Consider the following 22,327-nt stretch of genomic DNA (forward strand, 5'->3'; position numbering starts at 1 on the left):
AGTATTTTAATCCCGCTGTTTACTATAATCACTACTGCTGTCTTTGTTACACCGCTGCTCGTTATTTCACTACCGCCATCGCTATAAAGCTGTTACTATCGATAAACTCTTGCGAGCAAGTCTGTTTCCAGTGCAGCTGAATTGACAACTCCGCTGTTAAGGCTTACAAGTATTCTTTGTCTCCCCTTGTGTCGAATCAATAAATTGGGTTTTACTTCCCTCGAAGACTGTTGCGATCCCCTATACTTGTGGGTCATCAGACATCAGCTGCAGCGACGGCGGCAGTGTCCCGGTGGGGAAGAAGGCGGCCGGCTGCTGGAGAAGAGGGACCCCCGACGCCGAGGTAGGGCCCGGCTCGGAGATGGTGGATAGCAGCAGCGGGGAATGCAGCAGCCCGGTGTTGGGTAGCGGCGACGATAGCAACAGCGTCGGCTGCAGCGGCCCGGCGATCGCGGCGGAGGCCGCCTGGTGCGTCGGCTGCCACGGCAGCAGCGTCGCCGGCGGCGGCGGCCCGTAGGGACCGGACAGGAAGAGGCGAATCTCCTGGACAGCAGTGGTGAGATCGCAGATTGCTCCGGCGATCTCCTCCGGGGTGAGGGCGACGGGAAGCGGCGCGGTGGAGGTGGCCGTCACCGGCTTGGGCGGGGCGCCGGTGGTGGTGGCCATCGGGCCAGTGGTGGTGGGATGGCTGGACATGATCGAACCCGGAAAGCTGATACCAAATTGTTATGGTGCTGCTAGAAGGATGGCGCGAGAGGGCTGGCTGGGGGCCTTGCCCACGGCCTGTGGCAAGAGGGAAGAGATTTCCTTCTTAATTCTTGCTTGACTAGATTGATACGTCTCCTCTCCTTATATATAGAGAGGTTTACTTGACTCCTAAGCAAACGACACTTATCTCTAATTACCCCTAAGATTAACGGACTATACCGTCAGCCCAAGTCCATTACGTACTCTAACCGGGATCACTTAAGCTCGGGAGCTACAAGCATTTTCAGAAAAGCAAAGACAAGTTAGCACGGCAGTGCACACAATACATCTACAAATCGACTGATATTTAAATAAATCTCTGTCCACTGATATATACTATCTAGTCAGTCCGTCGATTTGAAATGGAGGAAAGTACCTTTTTGGGTTTGGAATTTGAATCTAACGTTGTATATGATGCCCCCCATATGGGGCTTCACAGCGATTTGAGCCTCGTAGCCGTTGGATCTTGTTTGGTGGTGGATCTCGTCCGTCCATTTTTTCACTGTAGAGTAGTCCAGGACGAGGCCCTCGCGCGAACCCGTTTTTTATCCATGGGTCATGTGGCCCGCCCGGCCCGGCGTCGTCGCGCACCTGCTCCTCCTCTCCCTCGCGCAGCTGCCTCCCGCCGCCACCCCGCGCCGCCTCTCCCCTTCTCCTCCCGTTGCGCCGCCCCTTCCCTCGCCTGCGCATGGCAGCGCCGCCGTCCGCCGTCGCCTCGCGCTCCCAGCCCCGTCGCCGCCGTCGCCTCGCGCCCCCAGCCCCCGCCGCTAGCTCGCTCAGCCGCCACATCCCGCGCCATCTCCGCCCCCACGCCGCTCGTCGGAGGCCGGCGCGGGCGATGGGCGGCCGGCCGACCTGTGGAAGGGGCCGCCGGCGCGAGCTAAGGGGCAGCTCTGCACATCATATACACCTTTAGATACTCCCTCCGGAGTAGTACTCTTCTCTCTCGTTCATCTCCTCCCCCAAAAAACGGCGGCCTCCTCTGAGCGGGCCGGCCAGGAAGATCCCGAGCGCAGCGGCGGGTCTCTGTGCACGTGAACAGTCGCCTCCGCCTCCACCTCGTCGCTGGTCGCCGCCCCTCCACCCTATAGTCTCTCGTTCGGCGGCGCATGGAGAAACGGAGAAGGCGCCGGCGGGCAAGAAACAGCCTAGCTCGCGGAGGGGAGGATCCGACGGAGGACGAGAGGATCCGGTAGAGGAGCAACCATGGAGAAGGGGGCGCGCGGGTGGCCTTGCTGTAGCCATTTGCGGCCTCCTCCTCTGCCCCAACCTCTAACCCTAACCCTAACGCAGCGAGGGCATGGTGCGCAGCCCTGAACCGGACGATGGTGGCCTCCTTCTCTACTCTCCCGCAGGCCCCATCTCCGTCAAGCGGCAACGAGCAACGAGCAACGGGTTGAGATTCATCCAGGTTTGCCTCTCCCTCCTCTCTCTCGTCTCTTCCTCTCTATCTCTCTCTCGCTCTCACTCTTGTTTCTCCAGCCTGTAGTGGACGGAGGAGGAGAGGGTGTGAGTGGAGGATGGTGTGTGCCGTAGCTGGTTAGATTGGGGAATCGTACACTATCTCCTTAAATCTGTTGGATGTTTTGATTGTGCTGCTACTTATCAAAGTATGAAGTACAACACATTTTACACATTCACTAGTGACGGAATGGGAGGATTCAGCTCAAGCATTTATGCTTTATGGACTAGAATGCAATGCTAGAATTTCATAGATGATAAGATATGAGGTGAAGATTATCGAGATCTCCAATGTAAAATCAGTGGGAAAGTTTCATTATCAATGCAACCAGTATGCTGGTCTGGGGAGAAATACTATTTGAGATAGGTTAGAAAGTAATCTTCCTCCAAGAATATATTTATACTTATGTTCTATCATCTGTTTGATTCTTACTTTTACACTTATCTTGCTTCTAGATCTTGCCTCTTGTACGAAAGCACAAGGTTATACGTTTTAGCAGGATAGATTCTCCTCTTGCAAACATCGGCATTCCTCTAAAGTTTCAAAAGCTCCGCTGCCGTGTTAACTACAATGCGTTAAGATTTACACCATCCATTGAGGCCCTAGGTAACAAGATGATATCAAGTCTCAGGAAGACATCTTCTATTGTGCTTCATCTGAGATATGAGATGGATATGCTTGCCTTTTCAGTTTGTACACACGGATGGACCTACGATCATATAGGTAATCTACTCCTGTAATTATTCTTCATGTGCTCAGGATTTGCTTATTTGTTGTTTATCATCGACTTTCATAAACCAGCTTCAAGGGTGTCCAGAAATGCTCTGTTTCAAGTGCTCTGTTTTGGGAGGCTGGAATGCTCTTTAATTCTTCACGTTATTAAATTTGAGTTTGCATTTTGGAAAAAAAAACAGCTAAGGGGTGCTAGGGATAATGACTGTTGCTTCATTACGGTTGATCTTTTGTTATTAAGCTTGGTTGTTTGTCACGAAATGACACCTGTAATAGGCATGCTATTTCACTAACATTAAATTATAGCATATGTACCCCCTACGTGTCATTGATTTTTCCTTCGGGATATCTGCCTTGGGCTCTACTCTAAGATCGCATCTGCAATGTTGAGCCACGACCGGAGGTGCAGTGGTGGGGTTCGCCGTGGTCGGTCAGCCCCCTGGCAATGTGTCAACATTGGCGATCTCGCCATCTCTCTACCATCCCGAGGTAAACAAGACATCCCTACCCTCAGGCTGACTTAGGATGTACACCTGCAACCTCATACTGAAGCCGTATCACTAAGGGGCAGCACAATGGGAGTGTGTAGCCAGCTAGAGAAGTGTTCTATTTGCAGTATAATTTCCTTCTCATATTATCTAATTAAAAAACAAGGTGCACATCAGCGTGCAATATTTTTAGCAATCAGACTTCTATACTCTGCAGCTTATAAGCTTTTCCATTGATTTGTTTTTTCCCATCTACCATTCTTCCTTTTAGTTAGTTGGTTCTCTCTCTATAACACAATTGGCATGTACTGCTATGTATGCTATGTAGGACTGCAAATATGGCATAATTTATCTTTCTCTTAATGTCTCCATTAGATTTACTTCCATTCTTCGTTATATTACCAAGCCTACTTAAGCATGATCCCAGTTACTTATTTTTCATTTAGCTTTCTTCAAGTATCCATCATGTTCTAAACTTCAACCTTGTACATACAAAGTTAGCTCATCCTTTAAGAAGTAGTTCATTTGTTTATACGATTTTTTTGGCATATTGTTGATCTCTTTTAATACCGCAGGACCTGCCAAATTTAGTAACCGTTGAAGATGCAGATTTCATGTCACATGTTGATGTTGTTGTTTGTTGCTTGTCTCATGGAGCAACACAGGTTATTCATCTTCATGCATTTTCAGAAATATTTTTTTGGTAATTGACTTGGTTAGAGAACAGCCAATCATTCTTATGAGTGACTTACCATGCTTGCAGGATTTCTGATTGCATTACATCAATGGGTACGCAGAGTCGTATGGCCATGCTCATAGGGAACCGAAATTCCTGGTTTTTGGTCAATATTTCGTGTAAGATTGGATGGTTTAGTGATACTTGGACCTCCAACCAATCATTGCCCGTATGGTGCTCTATCTTTGGTCGTGGGTTCACCTCATTGATTATTATGCCTCAACTTCCATTGAAGGCAAAAAATTGCTTTGTTTTTTATAATCTGTTCCAGCTTCTGTGTGTTTGATATGCTCCTCTTGGTAGTAAGAAGTTCAAACTCGAGCCATTTGTTTTTGTTATACAGGCCAGCTCCCGTTCTTGTGAAAACAGGAAACAGACTAATACAAGTAAATGATTATTGTCTCTATTTTGTTCCTTGTGCTTATTTGTCATGAAGCAGTTATCTACTTTCCTCTTCTTGTGTGGTTAGTTTCTAGGTTCATTATAAAATTTGTACATATGCAAGTAGCTTCATCTTAGCTTACTCTAGAAATTTCCTTGACGCTATTATATATCAGGCTACAACGGTTCAACAGTACTTGCCTCCGAGGATGGTAATCGCCGGATTGCGGTAAAATGCTGCTCGCAGAGGATGTGAAGCTTGAAGCAAAGCAAGTGCTCACCGTCACCAAGGTGTTGCGGTGTTACGTGGCCCTCCGCGTCTCCGAGCATGGTAATCAAATTGTTTCCCCTTGGCCTCGCCTACCATTAAATATTCCTATGTCGTGGCTACTAAGCATAAGTTCTGAACGAAATAACAATATTTGATTTTCATTTTTATGTAGAGACTAACATAGTGAATTTGTAGTTCATAGTAAACTGGTGATTCAAACCACGATTCCTTAATGCTATATCAAATGCAGAATTTAAGCAGCTAAATCACCTGGTAAAATGAATGGTTGCTGCATGGTGCAAATTAGACGGAAATGAACATGTCTTACTTCAGTTGCTCTTATACGCAAGGGACATGGTTCAATAACTATTGTTTCATTTTGCTCTTATACACGTTTGCTGAGCATGGCAAGGCATGTTATCTGTATAGCCTTAAAAATCATATTTGAAGGTTCAATAACATGTAGCATCTACTTGAAGGGGCATTATTACAAATGGATGAATTATGTAATGTAAATTCTGATTGGGCTATGTTGTTTCGAACTGTGTGCATCACAGGTGAACAGCGTACGGCTACACAAACATGTTTCGGATAAGAGGCACTTCTGCAGCACACCTTCGGTCGAATTCTCGGGAGAATTGGAAGCATTGTAGAAAAGAAACTTAGTTTTGCAGTAGCTGATCCGGAAATAAACCCAAAGTAAGCTAACTACCGATTCAGACTTCTTTTTCATCCTTACCATTTACCATTGAGAGAATTTATTTTTCATTACTTGGGCCTTATTCTTTGTGCATACCACTTAATAAATCCATATTATGTTCTAAAAAAGTGATCTATAAATGCTCCATTCGTGCCATCTAATTTTAATTTCTTAGTAGCATGAAAGTGACGAGTACTTGTATTCTTGCTATCCGGTTCAACTATATTATATCTGCGCTGGTTATCGAAGTAAAGTTCAGTTATCTTCTATTCTTGCTATCGGGTTACTATTCGAGCATCAACTATAGCCATTGTGGAGGTACCACCATATTTCTACAATTCTACCCTATTGCTATTGCCCTTATTTATTACTTCCTTGCTATCTTTCACTATTTAGCATATATAATATATTGGGAATCACTTGAAATATGTACAGACTTAAAAGTAGGTACACACATTTAGGTACTCTGTTTCCATAAGTAATTGAAGAAATAAACATGCGTTCTTTCACTGAATAAATAAAAAACTGTGATAGCTCTAAATGATTATTGTTTTTTTTCCTTGGCAGCGCTTACAAAATGTACAGTTTCCTGTACCTGCAATAATGCTTGTGTTGTGAGAATTTAATGTCAATTGGCATCAGGCAGCATGGATTTAGAACAAATAGTAAGGAATGATGTGAGATGTTAAAGAAATATATTTGTCTCTTGATGGGCACTAAACACTTAAAGCTTAGATATTTTAAACAAGGGACACATAATTATGGATTATGATTCTGTAAGTTCTCAAAGAAATGAACATCTGGGTTTTAACCGACGAAATAAGCATTTATTATAACTGTAAATGGTCACTGTTTTCTTCCTTGGCGTGATGGCGTAAGGGTCTCTCTCCATCTCACACAATCTTCCTCTTCTTTCTTCAACCTCAATTTTCAGCATAGAAGGGATGTGTTACTGCTATCGACATTGTGCGGGAGCTTGGTACCTTAGTGAAGGGGCTGCAGGTAACTACGATGTGCGGGAGCTTGGTACCTTAGTGAAGGGGCTGCAGGTAACTACGATGTAAGTTAATCTCTCTAGCTTTTCTCATTACATAGGTTAGAGCTTTCAAGTTTACGTGTGGGACATTTATCTAGCAAGTATCAATCTTTTCGTGGAATGAATCAGTATATTCTACTAAATTTCCCATGGAGACCCACTATTCATGTTGAACATTTGTGTGCCCTATGTACACGATAAGTAAAATGAATGCATCAATGATATTTTAATTAATTTGCTACTTTCTTATCTTACTGAGGCACAATATGCACGGTAACTAATTAATATGCTACTTGCTTATCCTATAAGTCCCTGTTTTAGTTAATTGTATTTGTTCTTTTTTTAATTGTGAGAGGTACACATGTCCATGTTATGCACTTAGACAAGCAGTTTGCTCCAGAAAGGATCATCATGTTTGGTGTCTTCTTTGTAACATTATTTACTCATGTTGCTCACGTGGTACTAATGTTATTTCCCCTGGTCACTTAATGGCATATTTCTTGTAAGAAAATCTTTGTTAAACAAGATTCTGATATACCTGAGATAGATGCTTCATGCACTTCCACTTAAGTAGGCAGACTTCAGTCAAAAGACCATAATATGTATTCTAGCAATTTAAGATAATATTCAGGAATAACGACTTTACAGTTTCTTTATTTTCGATTACAAACCTTTTGTTGCATAAGGAACAAAGTGTACATAAGAGATCAGTTTATGCGGTGGAAGGAAATTATAGCCTGAAAGGGAGTACATAGGCGATAAGTTTATGCGGTGGAAGGAAATTATAAGCCTACAAGGGAATATGAAGAGGTGCTCGCATTCTCATCTCACACAAATCGACATTATTACAAAATCTTCTTATAGAGGTAGAACAGTCCGGAAGTTATGTCTGTCATACATGACATTACGCTTTGCATTGTGGCTTACTTTCGATTTTGGTTGCTATGCTTTACTTTTGATTTTGGTTGGTGTTTCCTGTCCCTTCTATAGTTGTGTGTGATTATTCAAGTGCCTTGGGTATACGGTAGATGTATATACATTTGATTCCTCTTACGTGTTATAGGAAAAAACCCGTGCGTTGCTACGGCACGTCTCCTAGTGCCTTGTTTCTCCTACATCGTCGCTGCCTGGTGCTTCTTTGGCGCCCCACTTATGTTGTTTAGGTGAGGCATCGGAGACGAAGCACGTGCGGTCGACAACCTCTGACACAACCGGTGCTCACGTGAGGCATCAATGAGCTCTCATAAAGCTAGGGTTTTCAAACATCCATGCAATACAGTGCGGCTTATAATCCACATGAAATGATAGGCACACTCGCAACCAGCGAAGAAGATCTAGGGCTGGTTTTCGGTAGCGTTGGGAAGCTAGGGTTTCCTCGTCTCGTACTTTTCATCTCATCGCCTTTCCAACCTACCACTTTGGCATTCTATTCCAAAGGCAGACGCTCCATGAACTTGGCATTTTCGTCTATGAGGTCGTATCCGAACACACCGGGAATGGTAGCTCGTATACATCTAACCTCGACCCACCTCGCCGCTCATGTCATCTAAACCCACCACGGAATGCGGAAGATTCCGAGGTGAAGCTCGGTTAGGAGCCCCAAGAACATTACACGGCTCGGTGAAGCTCTGACTATCCCTCCTCACCCAACGTACCGTGTGTCTGCCGTGCATGGCGAGGCGAAACAGTGCCCCAATGTGAGGCCAACCAGTGCCCCAATGTGAGGCCAATCAGCGCGGATAGAAAGTTTGTAGAACAACTCCGATGTCAACGGACCATAGTCGAATTTTATTTTACCGTCGAAGAACATCGGCAGGTTGAATTTCCCTTCTAGTTTAACGCAAAAATTAACTCATAGTTTATTCATCATACTAATTCACCACAAATAAAGAGCAAATATATGACCAACCAAATATTCATTTTCTTCTAAGATCGAACAATTCAGAACAAATAAACACTTCTCTACTTATTCCTTTGTGGGGCGGAAGCTACGGTTGTTGGTGCTTATGTCTATTCTCTTGGTGTGTCCCGCTGGTCGTTTACAGAGAGCATACCTATGTTGATGTTGTACTGTATTGATTTGTTGTTTTGCTAACTGAGACACGCATGGACCCAACTAAAAGAAAACGTGATTCCTCACACATGTTATCTCCCACCTTAGCCTAAAGCTTATTTCTCTATTTCTTAGATAGATCCGTACCTGTGTATACACCGAGTAGCAACTGCTAACACACAAGCCGCAGATGCACAAACTTCCCCAACCTCTCAGCTCGTTCTCCTTCTAGCTCGCCCCAGTACAGATTGTCAACGACGATGAATTACTGCTGGTTTCGGGATAAAATCCTTCTCTATACTGAAGCTATTCTTCCAATTTCCCCCATCTAGTACTACATCCTTCAATTTTCTCATGGATAAAGACGATGTACGATTCCTTGGCCTTGGCCTTCTCGAACAGCTTGCCCTGTACCTGTACGCGCCCACGTCGAGATCGAACTTCAAAGCGCGCCGGAGAAGAACGGCATCCCGGCCTCCCGGCGTTGACGCGGGTCCACAGCTTTTTCCCAGTCCTGAGCGTTATCTTGTGCGCCTCCACACATAAGTAAATCGACTGGGGCCGGAATTCTTCGCGAGTTGACAGGGAAACGAACTTCGTTTATCCCTGCCACCGGCGGGAAGCTCGGTTCCTCACCTCCGTCCACTTCGAGGATCTTGCGAACTCCTTGGTCGCTCGGATTCTTGCAGTTTGTTCTCCTCCACTTCAGCCAGTCTGTAAGCCGCCCCAAATTTATCTCGATCTGAGACGGGACCCAGTCGGTCGTGGCCTGAGATCAGTGCTCTGTAGGAGTCGTCGGTCGAAGCCGTTCCTAGCGTGGACGGCGGTGCTGCTCGAATTGAGGATCTGCAGCTCTGGCCAAATCGGATCTGCAGCTCTGGCCAAATCCATCGATGTCGTAGGCTTCGTTCCAGGTTGCTATTAGAGGCGCCATCGGAGATCTCGACGAAGAGCTCGATTTCGAGCTTAAATCGAGCTTTGAAGTCGAGCCAACTCCACAAAATTTATGCAATCGATTTGGTGAAAACAAATCTAGGGTTTGCCTGGTTATACTGTGGAGAGGAAGAGCGACTATTTATGGATGGATTTTCATAGGAAGGACGCAAGAAATCTGGATTGATTCGGTCGGAATTTCGATCGATACGAAATCCGGTTCCCCTGCGGGTTTGGAAGAACCAGAGAAGCGGTCGGTGCTCAGAGGGCACAGAACCAGGAAAGGTCTAATGAACGGTTCGGTGGCACTGTGCGTTATATGTGTTTTGGTGGGAGGGCAAAACGGTCCAAAAAAAGCGTTGACGAAACTTTTTGGCAGAAACCTTAGGGTTGCTTGCTACTACTATGTATGCTACTATGACATGGCACTCTCCGCTCTCCGCTTGTATGCTACTATGTGCACCATGTATGCTACTATGTGAATTATATGCTATTTTGGTGAATTATGGCGAATTTGGTCGATTTTGGATGAATTGGACCTGCTGAATTGAATTTGAATTGCAACAGGAACAGTAAACGAGAACTGAAATGAAACCGGAAAAGAAAAAAAAAAATATTGCAAGGCCTACGCCGACGGCATTGCCGTCGGCATAGACACTAACATGGACCATATGGTCAGGTCTATGCCGACGGCAATACCGTCGGCGTAGACTATGCGTCTGGACGGCCGCCACGTGGCCATGCCATGCACGTCTCTATGCCGAGGGGGTTGCCCTCGGCGTAGACGACCACCTGGCAGCACCAGCTCGCGCCACGTCGCCCGTTCGTCGCCGGGCCGCTGCCTCTATGCCGAGGGGGTTGCCGTCGGCGTCTGCCGACGCGCCGTTAACGGTGACGACGCGCCGCCGGACAGGCCGAGGGCGGAGACGCCGAGGGGCTCACCCGGCCGTCGGCGTAGGTGACGTACGCCGAGGGCCGGACGTACGCCGACGGCGAGCCTACCTATGCCGAGGGACCTGGACGCCGAGGCCATACGCCGAGGGCTGCCGTCGGCGTAGCCTACGCCGAGGGCCAGGCGTGGCTACGCCGAGGGCAGCCGGCCGTCGGCGTCTCGGGCGATTCCTGTAGTGGCTCGACATCGTCTCTCATCTATCGGACCATGGCTTCGCCTCCCAGCAGCGTGATCTTGAGTGATGCGCGTGGGCGGCTCTAAGAGAATTGCTGACCTCTGCCTATTTGTAGCTTTCTTTCTGCAGCAATCCGGTGAGTTGACGATCAGGGCGAGTGGGCGACGGCTTAACGAATCAATGTTGTGGAGTGGTAGACAAACATGCGCACGCAATGAAGACCGATCGATCAAGATCATTGATCAATGTACGTACGTGGTACGTCCCAGCTGAGCTGCCTGGCCCAGGACACGCTCGATCACGTCTATGCAAACATTGGAATCATATGCTATTAGGTATTTTTGGTTGTTTGTGTTGCCGGCGTGGCCGATCTCTGCCAGCTCCGGGAAGATTTTTGGGATAGGTCCGCCCCGCACGACCACCTCGCCGAAAAGCAGCCAAAGAATAACAGGAAGACGATGGTCCACCGGGGTGCGCTCCAGCAATGGCAGGCTCTTCGTTGCCGCGAAGCTCGTCCGCGCTTTGACCGATCTGGGACACCTCCGCGCCGCTGTGCCGTTCAAGTAACTGTCCTCGCAGTCTTCATCCTGTGTCTGTTCCGTTTATGCCTCCAAGCCAACGTGAGCCTGCACGTCGTCTCCGGGGGCTGCCGGCGGGAATTATCCCATGCGTCGTGAATCCTGATGAATTAATAGCCCCATCATGTCCCGCTGCGCCCTGCCCTGATGAATTACCCCTCAAGTCCCGCTACGCCCTGATTAATTAGGCCATGTCAGGTCCTAGCACAGCGTGGATGTCTCGATCTGTCTCATTGAAGCTGGCTTTGATCGATGCAGGATCCCCTCGCGGGCGCGCTACGCCCTGATCAATCCGCGCCCTGTGTCAAGGCACGGCGCATAAGTCGCCGAAATTGGCGTTGGTCGACGCAGAATCCCCCTCGTGGCGCTCTTCCTACTGTCCAGGTCCGCCATCTGTTTTCGTTGGAAATCGAGGTGCGCGACATATTCTTCGATGTGATTCGATCTGGAATCGAGTTGTAGGACGGAATTTTTCGATGGGATTCCATCTGATTTGTTGATTCGAGAGGAGGCTGCCTGCGTTGGTTCGTCCGTGGCTCTGTACATATGTGAGACGCTGAAGCCGACATGAACTGCTATTTCCATGTGGTACGACTCAGATAAGGACGAAGCGAACGTTTTTTCTAGATTGTAGGCGGCACGACGACGGACGAAGACGCCCTAGCGGCGGGCGACAGCGCATTGAACGGACGAAAACCAAGGAAACCCTTTTTACTTTATTATTAGGTATAGATTTATGCAGAGAAGATCAGGTTTTGATCACCAATTGACCACGTACCAATCAACAGTTATTTCTGTTTATCACTATCAACTGAAACCTAAAACAATGTTCGCTGTCCTTTTTTTTTTCCTGTTTAACATCTTCTGCTATTTAGGTGATGATATGTGTCAGCGCTTCCTGCAAACAATACTAGGAATTGTAATTGATTAATGATTTGAATAGTGGTTAGTATGTATGTATTGGCTCCTTATAAGAGGTGCCGCATTCAGTTTTCAATAGGTGGAGATTTCAGCTTTAGAGTCTGCCATCTCTGCTTTTATGTACCCATTCATATGAAACGGATATTTTGCTTCATCTGCACCATATGTACCCATTCATATGCTGCTACTCTCTCTAGCGTTCGGTGACAGGCTCACCATCCTCGCGGAGACTTGGCACGTGTCGGATTCTCCGCCACCCAGATGCCGAGCGCCTGGCTCGGGGCCGGGCCAGGCGTTCGGGAGAGCGAGGAAGAGGATGAACTGGCTTTGGAGGCTCGCGGTGCTTCTTGGGATCACGTTCGTGCAGTCGTGTCACACTTCGGGGCCTCGGGGGCACGGCGTTCTTTTGGCAGGGATGAGCTGGACAAAAGTACCCTCGCGTGATGTAGTCTCTCTATCTCTGGAACATCTTCTATAATTTAATAATATCTAATACTGGTACTAATTAGTTATTCTTTCTTGTGAGAGTTAGCTGACCCTAACGGCTTCAAGGCAGCTCCGTCCCAGCACCTGACGTTTACTACATTGTTCATTTCATGTACTTTGTCCTAATTTCACCTATCGAATTTGTTTTTTAAATCTAAAAAAGTAATATTGTTTTCTCACCTGGTTTCTACCACCATCCTTGCCTAAAATGTAAATTAACACGAATTTCACGGGATCGTGCGCCAAGGCGCACATCTAAATCTAGTCTAAAGGTATAAACGATGCCCCCCATAGGGGGTCTCACAGCGATCTGAGACTCGTGTCCGTTGGATCTTACCAGATGGTGAATCCTGACCGTTATTTTTTTTTCACCGCACCATATAAAAACGAGCCCTCAGTAGAAAACCCTAGCCACAATCCTCTTTTTCCCCTCACGCTCGCGCCCGCCGCCAACCAGCTGCCCTCACGCTCGCGCCAATCGCCGCCCCCATCTCTCCCCCAAATCCCCTCCTCCATCTCTCCCTCAATCCTCTCCAGCTTCTCTTCGCCCCCTTCTCCTCCGCTAATCTTCTTCATGGCTGTAGAGTCAAAGGGAACCATGGCTGCAGAGGCAAAGGGAACCATGGCTGTAGAGTCAAAAGGAACCATGGCTGCAGAGGCAAAGGGAACCATGGCTGTAGAGTCAAAGGGAACCATGGCTGCAGAGGCAAAGTTGTGGAGCGGCAAGATGAGGGCGGCGACGATGACGGACGGAGCTCCTCCTTTGCGGCGCTCGCCGTCGGTAGGAGCACAGCCTGCTGCGCCACGACGTCGAGCTCATCCGGCGGGAGGAGCACGACCTGCTGCACCACGGCGTCGAGCTCATTTGGAGCCCACCGGCGGAACGGCGGCCCGCAGCAGTAGCGTCGTCAGCTGCCGCCACACGATGTCTTGTCGCTAGGAGGAGCGTCTCGGTACTCCACATGAGGTAAGCTGCTTCTCTAATCCCCTATTGGATCTAGATGTGTTCACGCATCAGGAATCAAATTGATCTACATCACGTATTTGGTTTTGATATTACGAGATTGCAGTTTCGTTTGTGTGTACAGAAGCTGCTTGTGTAAATGCCTACGGGCAAAGACTACCGATGGAAGATGACCAGGGCTCGTGTGGATCTTCTTTTGTTTGAAAAGGATGATTAGATGCCAAATTTAACAGATTCATCTTCTCTATTTAGTATGTATGTTGTTGCTCATTATTATTGTATTAGTAAATGATCAGGTTGTAGTTCAACATCAGGAATCCATTAAAGATGATGATTAGAAAGTTAATTTACCCCCTGCTAGCCTTCTGAAAAATATTTGATTGGGTGTCGCTATTTTCAGGATCAACGTCGCCTCGTTTGCACCATCGCCAGCAGCAGCACTGCCTCAAGTCGTTGACGCCAGCACAACCTCATGTCGTCCTCGCCGGGAGCAGCATCTCCTCACGCCGTTGAGCTCAGAGGCATGCCTAGATTTCTCCATACACGATTTGCATCGGCCCAAAGTGCTAGGTAATAATTTGTCCTTCTTTCCGGCAGGAGGAGCACGGCCTGCTACACCACGACGTCGAGCTCATCTGGAGCCCAGCGGCAAGTCGTCGACGCCAGCACAACCTCATGTCGTCCTCGCCGGGAGCAGCGTCTCCTCACGCTGTTGAGCTCAGAGGCATGCCTAGATTTCTCCATACACGATTTGCATCGGTCCAATGTGCTAGCTAATAATTTGTCTGTCTTTCCGGCAGGAGGAGCACGGCCTGCTGCACCACGACGTCGAGCTCATCTGGAGCCCATCGGCGGAACGGTGGCCCATGGAAGTAGCGCCATCTGTTCCTTGAGCTGCCGCCACACGCTGTCTTGTCGCTAGGAGGAGCGTGTCGGTACTCCACATGAGGTGACAGCTGACGGTAAAGCCTATTTTCTCTAATACCCTGTTGGATCTAGATGAGTTCACGCAGCATGAATTGAATTGATTCACTGCTTACTTTTTGCTCAACTCGTTGGGAGATTTCAAGGACATGGAGGACAAGAAGCACATGGCAGTCTACCTCGACTCTAGCGAAAACCTGCATTACATAGTTGTGTTCATCTAAAGATCGTGTTTATATATCATGAAAGAGCTTGAAAAATCTATGTTCTGTCTACTCTCGATGAACTTATTCTATCATGTTTTGAAGTACAAACATTTGCATTATCCCATTCCAGTTACTTGCCTTAATTTGTTTTTTCTATGTGTACTTCCTTTTACTCAAGATTTCTTTATAATTATTTTTGTCATATGCTCTACCTCAAGAATTTCTTTTAGATTTCTTTGTACCCATTTCCAATTCTAAATGCATTGTTTCAGGATCGGAAGAGGAAGGTTTTTGTGCTGCAATTCAAATGGACATCGATCAGGTTAGTAATTGGGTTATCATTATCGTTTACCACTGATATGTTTTTATTTCTCAAGTTAGTTGAGCATGCATGATGGGAATTTTTTCCTTTTGTTCATAGGTTCAGAAACATACGCCTTACATGACACACGGATTACTGGATTAGACATAAACTGAAATTATTATACTTGTCCTCGGCTCATATTTTTGTTTTTCAAGTGTATCCCAGTGAGTAACATGGTCCCCTTCCCCAGATACCTACCTCAAGAATTTCTTTTAGATTTCTTTCTACCCATTTCCAATTCTAAATGCTGTTTCAGGATCGGAAGAGGAAGGTTTTTGCACTGCAATTCAAATGAACATTGATCAGGTTAGTAATTGGGTTATCATTATCATTTATCTCCGAAATATGTTTTTATTTCTCAAGTTAGTTGAGCATGTATGATGGGAATTTTCTCCTTTTGTTCATAAGTTCAGAAAAATACGCCTTACATGACACACGGATTACTGGATTAGACATAAACTGAAATTATTATACTTGTCCTCGGCTCATATTTTGTTTTTTCAACTGTATCCCGAGTGAGTAACATGGTCCCCTTCCCCAAATACCTATTTATTATTTGATTGGGTTGCGGTGAAAGAATTATTGTGCAGTTCTTAGACACTCGAAGCTATTATTTAAATTCAATGGGTGCATTTTTAGTTACTTGCGCAAATTATTGTGGGTGTCCAGCATTTTAGTCCTACATCAACGATGGCCTAGCCATGCAGCCAGCATTAGCCACATCGACGGGGATGAGATCTCCGATGTGTTTTGCTCTCGATGGTCTGATGCAACCTTTGGGATTAGAGGATTGTCGCCATTGTATGGAGGAGCACCAGCCTGCTCCATTGGAAGGAGCAGCCGGCACCACCGCCAGGCGTTCATCCTCACCTTGGCAAGGCTGTGGTGCCCTTGGTTACTCTAGGTGGTATTCAGCCCAGATTGTTAGCATGGATTTATTTTCTAGGTGTTGATTGTGCTAACTACTCACTATTTCACTTTTTACTTGAATGAGTCAAGCGTTTTAAGTGGAAGATTGGGGTGAAATCTTGTTCTCCGAGTAAGCCAAGGTTTGAAATAGGCCAATTAAGGTCATTCATATTGCTTAATGTATATATGATGCTACTGTCCATTCTTCTATTAGTACCATTACAATCAAATCTCCTGTGTAATGTTACAATATATATTCATGTTTTCATGATATGGTGGAAGGGTTATTATGAGCGGCAGGGTCACATGATAAATGAGATACAAATGTAGTTTAATATTAACATGAGGTGAAAATATGCTGGGTACTTAGGTTCATCACTTCAGTCAGTAGTTACTGTCCTATGATCCATTTTACTTTTTTCTTCGCCTCGCTGTACATGAAGCACCACATTCAAAGTATAACTGGTGTATGCTCATTTAGACATTTAGAAGTTTTCGCAGTGTGTATGCCATATTTATTAGATGTATACATTTTGACAGTTGTTCTCTGAATAATCTTTCTGTGCATATGTAAACACGATCATATGTTGTACTTATTGTCTACAGATTTTTTGGCATACCAGAGTGTTTCTTATTTGATGGACTCTTTCGCTTTTTTCTGGTATTAAGTGTTATGGTTGCTGCCATGTTCGCACGCACGCTACTCTAGCTAGATCATATATCTACCATTATTGCTTAATATGAAACATTTCGTGTAGTAGGCCGACCTGTTAAATCTTGGTGAGTTGGAAATTCATTGTACTTTAAACTCTGGTTTTTGTTCAAACATTAGCTTTGATAGAAGATAAAATTTATTTCAGAGACAATTCTCTTGTAAAAGGCAGCGGTTATGCCTTATGTTCAGGTTCCTAATGGACTGCATGTCTTTTCCTTGATGTTGAGATTCTCAAAAGTTACATGAAGGTGTTGAGTGAACTGTGATCTCAACTACATGTATTTTCTAGCGCTCCGTAACTATCTCCTGTATTTACTTGCAGCTTGATATGCATATGTGTTGCTTTTTTATGCATTGGAAAAAATAGGGAATCCCTTTTATGCCTAATGTAGATTTTTTTTTTAATTTACGAAAGAGAAAATGCCCTACTGTAGATGCTACAAAGCTTTAGGTGTGCACTTTGATATATTCCTATAATTAGGAGTGCATGGCTTTAGTCATTAATTAACTGAATCACCTAAAGCGTTTAGTCGTTAACTGAAATAACCTTTTGTGTTGTGATGTGCTTACGTTAGTATGCTAGAAAGAAAACAATTAATTGGTTTGTTGGAGATTTCTTCCTTGTTCTTCGGGAGTGCCACCATCTTCCTAAGCTTTCTGTTGGGTATGTGGCTACATTTTTATGCTAGAACCATAATAGTTTTGTTTTTCATTCCTTGGTTCCGTCCTCCACTAGAGCCTTTTGTCAAGATCTATAGTGCTCGTTTGCTGCAGTGGACTAGAGGCCTTTCTTAGTTTTCTCTCTGTATCATTATAACGTTACAATTAGATGTTGTGAACCGATTCATGTTTACATCTTGCTCTTGTCGTACAGCAGATCCATGAAATCGTCCAAAGGTGTCCAGGAGCTGGCTCTAAGGGAAGTTCTGATGATCCTTCTCTCCGCCAATGGATATATTCTGTCTAAGGCAAGTTTTGAACTTCCAGAAAGAGACTGTAGTGATGATTTGGCTGGAGTCTATGGAGCCAAGTTTACTCCTATGTACAAAATACAAGGAGGAAAGGTGACTCAAGGTAAATGAGGTCAAAAGCATTAGCAACTCTAAATTTGTTCCAGCTACATTATTCTGATTCATAATATTTAAGATATTTGAATGGTCTGTTAATGCACAGAATACATTCAGTAGTTGTGACTTTCTTGCTCTTATAATGTGACAACAGGTTGTTTCAATTTCCAAGAGTATTTCTTATGGTCCAGCTTTTCTTGCTAATATCAACACTACTTTTTAATCTGTTTCCACCACGTGATAAGGTCTCTCTCAGGATCTTCTCAACAATTTGGGATATATCACACCCTTCTCTCCACCTGGCAGACCAGCCGTAATTTAAATGCTTTTTTCCTTCACATTACTCCAAGCAGCGGCTACATGTACCATGTTTTAACTCTGTAGTATTGGGCATGCCATGAAAACGGGCAAAAGATAGATTAGATCTCATGGTACAGTAGGCATGGAAGATGCTATTCTGCTGGATTAGTGCAACGAACAAATTTCCATTGATATGATTAATTCGATGGTCAAGCTTGCAAATAGAAAATAGTAGTATGAGCTGGCGGAGTTTGAAGCAAAGCTGGTAAACAAGTAGTCATATTTAATTCAGGTTCATTAAGCTAAAGCTTATAAACATTAATATGGTAGGATGGCATGCCGCTACATTAGCATGATTTAGTGTTCCAACCGTGGTGAATATATGACTGAATTTAACCATGATTTAGATTGTTGGCATAACATATCAGTTGGCGCAAAGATGATCATACCATGCTTTTCTATATTGTTTCTGTTGCACTCATAGGCAGAACCAATTTCTGTCCAATACAGGATTGGCAGCATAGAACATGGCCAGGAGGTCAGGACTATCACATTGGAGCATACTCAGGTGAAGTGATGCACTTTTTATCTACCATGATCACACACTGATTCAGTTTGTTTATGAATGTTGTTTCACCATTGACCTTTACAGTCAGATGTTTCCATTTCTCAATCAAGACTCGAGAGTTCTACAATATAAATACTAATAATTGCTTAAAATATTTGTAGACTGTTTCTTTGATGTTAGAAAGATAAAAAACGATAACAAAGAGGCTTATTAGTATTGACATCCACCATTGACAAAAACTGGACATTAAAATCTTAAATAACTCAACTTAAGCATCAACACAATTATTTTGGTTCAGGGAAACCATTATGCTGTGTACAAACAGCAGTGCATCTATTTTTTTGGCCTCTATCCATCCCATGTTTTCATTTTCTGTACTACCTAATCTAGATAGTTTTGAATTTGCAAAATTACCTTCTATCACTTGGGATATTACGGTTAGTTGGCTGCTGATTTTATTTCATCTTCAAGTTCCCTGTATATATTGAATGGTTGAAGGATATGCCATCAATAAAAGTGAGAAAGAGTGCCTCGGTAGATTTCCAGGAAAAACGGTTTTAATCAGGTAATCAGGATATGCCATCAATAAGGTGAAACTAGCCATGCTTTTAATGTACTCCTCTTTTCTGTTTGGCCTTCCGGAGTTCTAAATAATTTCCTCTTTTGCGCATGGTAATCAGACCTGCCATTTGTATATAATTGTTTTGTTAAGAAAAGAGTGAACTCAGTTATACACTTGGCTTTGCCGATCTGTGTGATTCCATTTTGCTTTCATTTTCTCCTATATACTTATACACTCGATGTTATAGTACTCATATTATATAATTATTATTAACCCACTGCATCAAATGTTTCAGGTTGCATGTGGTTCCCTTCCAAAAACCAGGTAATCACATCAGATATTTTTTTTTTGTATATGCAGTATAGAGAAAGTATTAAGCACAACCTGCTACAGTTTTGTTTTTCCAGCTGTTCTCTGTCATAATATTGCCTTCTCTTTATGTCGCTCCTATTACAGAAATCAATCGAGTATGAAGGAAATAAGATGATATTTTTGTATAGATCCATGATGCCTTCTTTCCTGTCCCGTCGACTTCAGATTTTTGTAAGAGCATTTACTCCGATTTGTGTAAAGTACATTTGAAATTCGTGTTGAGCTGGTTGAGCCTCCAAAATCTGCTGCCATGGGGATGAAGGTAACCTTTCCGGGGCACTCGGGAGAGCCAGAGCCTTCTCTTAGCGCCAAGAGTAAGAGTTGGAAGAAGTTATCTGCTGACCTGCACATCAACAACGAGTTTGTGGCATGCCTCAAAGGTGATTCACAACTTCGGTTGGGGTATGCAAGGTCAAGAAGACAGACTGCATGAATCGGACATACAAAAATTGAGGCTGGGGTATGCAAGGTCAAGACTACAAATACTTTTATAAATTATGATTTACTATTTGATCCGATGTTCCATGGCAATCATGGTGTGCAAACATGCATTAAATGATAGCTGAGGGACAACTATTGTAGACTGTGAAGAGAAATAATAATATGGTGAATGTCTCCTAAGATAGCTGAATGAGAAGGACAGATAAATTGATGTGTGCGGGATACATTTTGCCAACTGGGCTTTGTGATGATTTGGATATATCGTAGTGAAGGAACCTGAAGGTTCTCATGTATCCTTAAGTATGAAGAAACCTTGAAATAGCAGTGTATTTTGATCTTAACATAAACTGTTGCTGCTATGTGTAACATTTTTCCCTACATTATCTCTGTCTATTTATTGACTAATTATCTTCGGTTTGTATGAGTGCTTAGCATAGTGTTTTAACAATCTTATACCAATGCGAAAGGTGGGAGCTGTGACGGTAAGCTGAATCCCACAATATGTATTTCCTTTTGGAACGAGTAAGTCTTACCATTTATTTGCCTTGCAACGAACAACTAAGTATCAACCATGACTTAAGCGTCTATTCTTCCCGTTTCTTTCATTTTAACTTTTCATTTGCAGCTGGTTTATGTTTCCTCCGTTGTAGCCTCTGAAGACCATATTGTCACAATGACATGCTTTTGTAGGTTTGCTATGTTTGTAATGTGGTGTGCTTTATCCTAAGTTTGTCCTATCAACTTTTTTTGGTGAAACCTACAAAAGAGTATTATTTTTAGCGTTGTTATACAGAGTTTGCATCGACACGAGTTTCACGGGATCGTGCGCCAAGGCGCACATTTAAATCTAGTTGGTTTGAGGGAGGAGCAGAACCGTGCGCGCGCGGGGCTTGCCTGAACTCCCCGTACGTTTGTGTCACGCGTCTTGGAAGAGTTTGTTTCATATTTTCGGAGGCATCCTAATTGCTGCCTTTGCAGGCGTGTAGGAGTGAGTAGTACATGGCGTGCCGGCGATCGGCCTCGACAGTAACTAGACGTCTTTTCAGAAAAGCGTGGGAGAAGTGGACGAACTGCAGACGATTCTGAACTTTGTTCCTAATTTCTGCATCCAGCCACTGTTTCTCGTTGGATTCATCCTTTTAAACTATCCTTTTAATTTATAGATCGATCACCTCGTGAACATTTTAGAAATCCTGAAGTCATGGATGGAACGATCTGGCGACTGAATGCGCCATCAAAAGCTGAAAGAAGTAAACAATACAGTCTTTATATATTTATTATTATTCTGAATCTGACACACTCTCATGTCCTCTTACAAAACTTCGGCCGCCGCATAGTACAGCCTTCTTCGCCGATCGATCTCTATCTCGCGCTACAGACGCACTTTATTCTACTACGAGAAGGCGCGCGCGCACCAAAAACCTGCTGCAGTTCAACAGAGCATGCAGCTGCTCGATCGATCACTCGACGTCGGCGGGCGCGAACCTGAGCAGCGCGCGGGACTGGAGCCAGGGCTTGACGACGACGACGGCGTCGAAGACGCGGTCGTCGGCGGCGGCGACGCGGAGGTAGTACTTGATGCCGGCGACGACCTGGCGCTGCGCCGACACCACCCTGTGGAACTCCAGCCGCCCGCGGATGTCGCCCTCCTCCTCCCGCTGGCGGCGGTTGTGCTCGGCGACGGAGTAGCGACCCAGCTCCTGCACCTCCCTGTTCTCCTCCACGTGCCTCACCTCCGTCCTTGCCCCCACCTTCCTCCCTCTCCCTCCGTCGCCGCCCCACAGCTGCCGGGCTCCGCTCGGCTCCTCGCGCGCCGCGGAGGCCGCGAGCGCGCTGCACGCCACGAGCAGCACGAGCAGAGCGCAAGGGCCGATCACCCGGGCCATCGGCGGTCGTGATGAGCAGATCACGTACTACTGAAAGGGACTTTGTCCTAGCTAGCTAGATCACTCAGTCCTTGTTACTGTTAGCCTGTGTGCGTGCTGCTTGGCGACGATTGTGTGTGTGTTTGTGGTGTGTGCGGTGTCGTGGACGGCATATATAGAGGCGGATGGGGGCTGGCCGGAACGGAAAGGCGTTGGCGGAGTTTGGAAGGATGCGGCGCGGCGAGCAGAGGGCGTGCATGCATCGCACGACGGCATGGGCGCCGGTGCGCGCACCGATGAAAGGGAAGGGAAGGATAGGAACGAGGTGATCTCAGCAGAGGAGGGAGGAGGACACGTATGGCCTGGCGAGCGCGGGCGCGGTGCCGCGTAGTCGCGCGGGTCGGACGCAAACTGGGCGT

The 22,327-nt window shown here is 45.4% G+C and overlaps 2 protein-coding genes and 1 long non-coding RNA gene across 3 annotated transcripts; 2 read left to right on the forward strand and 1 right to left on the reverse strand.

Moving 5' to 3' along the window:
- Window positions 1-13,249: 13,249 nt before the first annotated feature.
- Window positions 13,250-14,392, forward strand: LOC124662545. Its single transcript, XM_047200368.1, has 4 exons — window positions 13,250-13,357; window positions 13,437-13,618; window positions 14,016-14,136; window positions 14,213-14,392. The coding sequence occupies exons 1-4, from the start codon at window positions 13,250-13,252 to the stop codon at window positions 14,390-14,392; spliced, it is 591 nt and encodes a 196-aa protein (XP_047056324.1).
- Window positions 14,393-14,424: 32 nt separating this feature from the next.
- Window positions 14,425-15,614, forward strand: LOC124667768. The gene is made up of 3 exons (XR_006991397.1): window positions 14,425-15,067; window positions 15,167-15,273; window positions 15,366-15,614. It is a non-coding gene; the product is annotated as an uncharacterized LOC124667768 (long non-coding RNA).
- Window positions 15,615-21,503: 5,889 nt separating this feature from the next.
- On the reverse strand, window positions 21,504-21,929 carry LOC124659713 (cysteine proteinase inhibitor 4-like). The gene has a single exon (XM_047197535.1). It carries the CDS (start codon window positions 21,927-21,929, stop codon window positions 21,504-21,506), a length of 426 nt encoding a protein of 141 aa, XP_047053491.1.
- Between the last annotated feature and the right edge of the window lie 398 nt (window positions 21,930-22,327).

The sequence above is a fragment of the Lolium rigidum genome, chromosome 6 (assembly GCF_022539505.1).
Source record: "Lolium rigidum isolate FL_2022 chromosome 6, APGP_CSIRO_Lrig_0.1, whole genome shotgun sequence".
Taxonomy (NCBI): Eukaryota; Viridiplantae; Streptophyta; class Magnoliopsida; order Poales; family Poaceae; genus Lolium; species Lolium rigidum.

Bases quoted from the DNA above. Each gene is read 5' to 3' on its own strand.
- LOC124662545 (XM_047200368.1), top strand. From the start codon at position 13,250: ATGGCTGCAGAGGCAAAGGGAACCATGGCTGTAGAGTCAAAAGGAACC. The intron at 13,358-13,436 runs GCAAAGTTGTGG...CGCCGTCGGTAG, and splicing joins AGGGAACCATGGCTGCAGAG to GAGCACAGCCTGCTGCGCCA. The intron at 13,619-14,015 runs GTAAGCTGCTTC...CGCTATTTTCAG, and splicing joins GTCTCGGTACTCCACATGAG to GATCAACGTCGCCTCGTTTG.
- LOC124659713 (XM_047197535.1), bottom strand. From the start codon at position 21,929: ATGGCCCGGGTGATCGGCCCTTGCGCTCTGCTCGTGCTGCTCGTGGCG.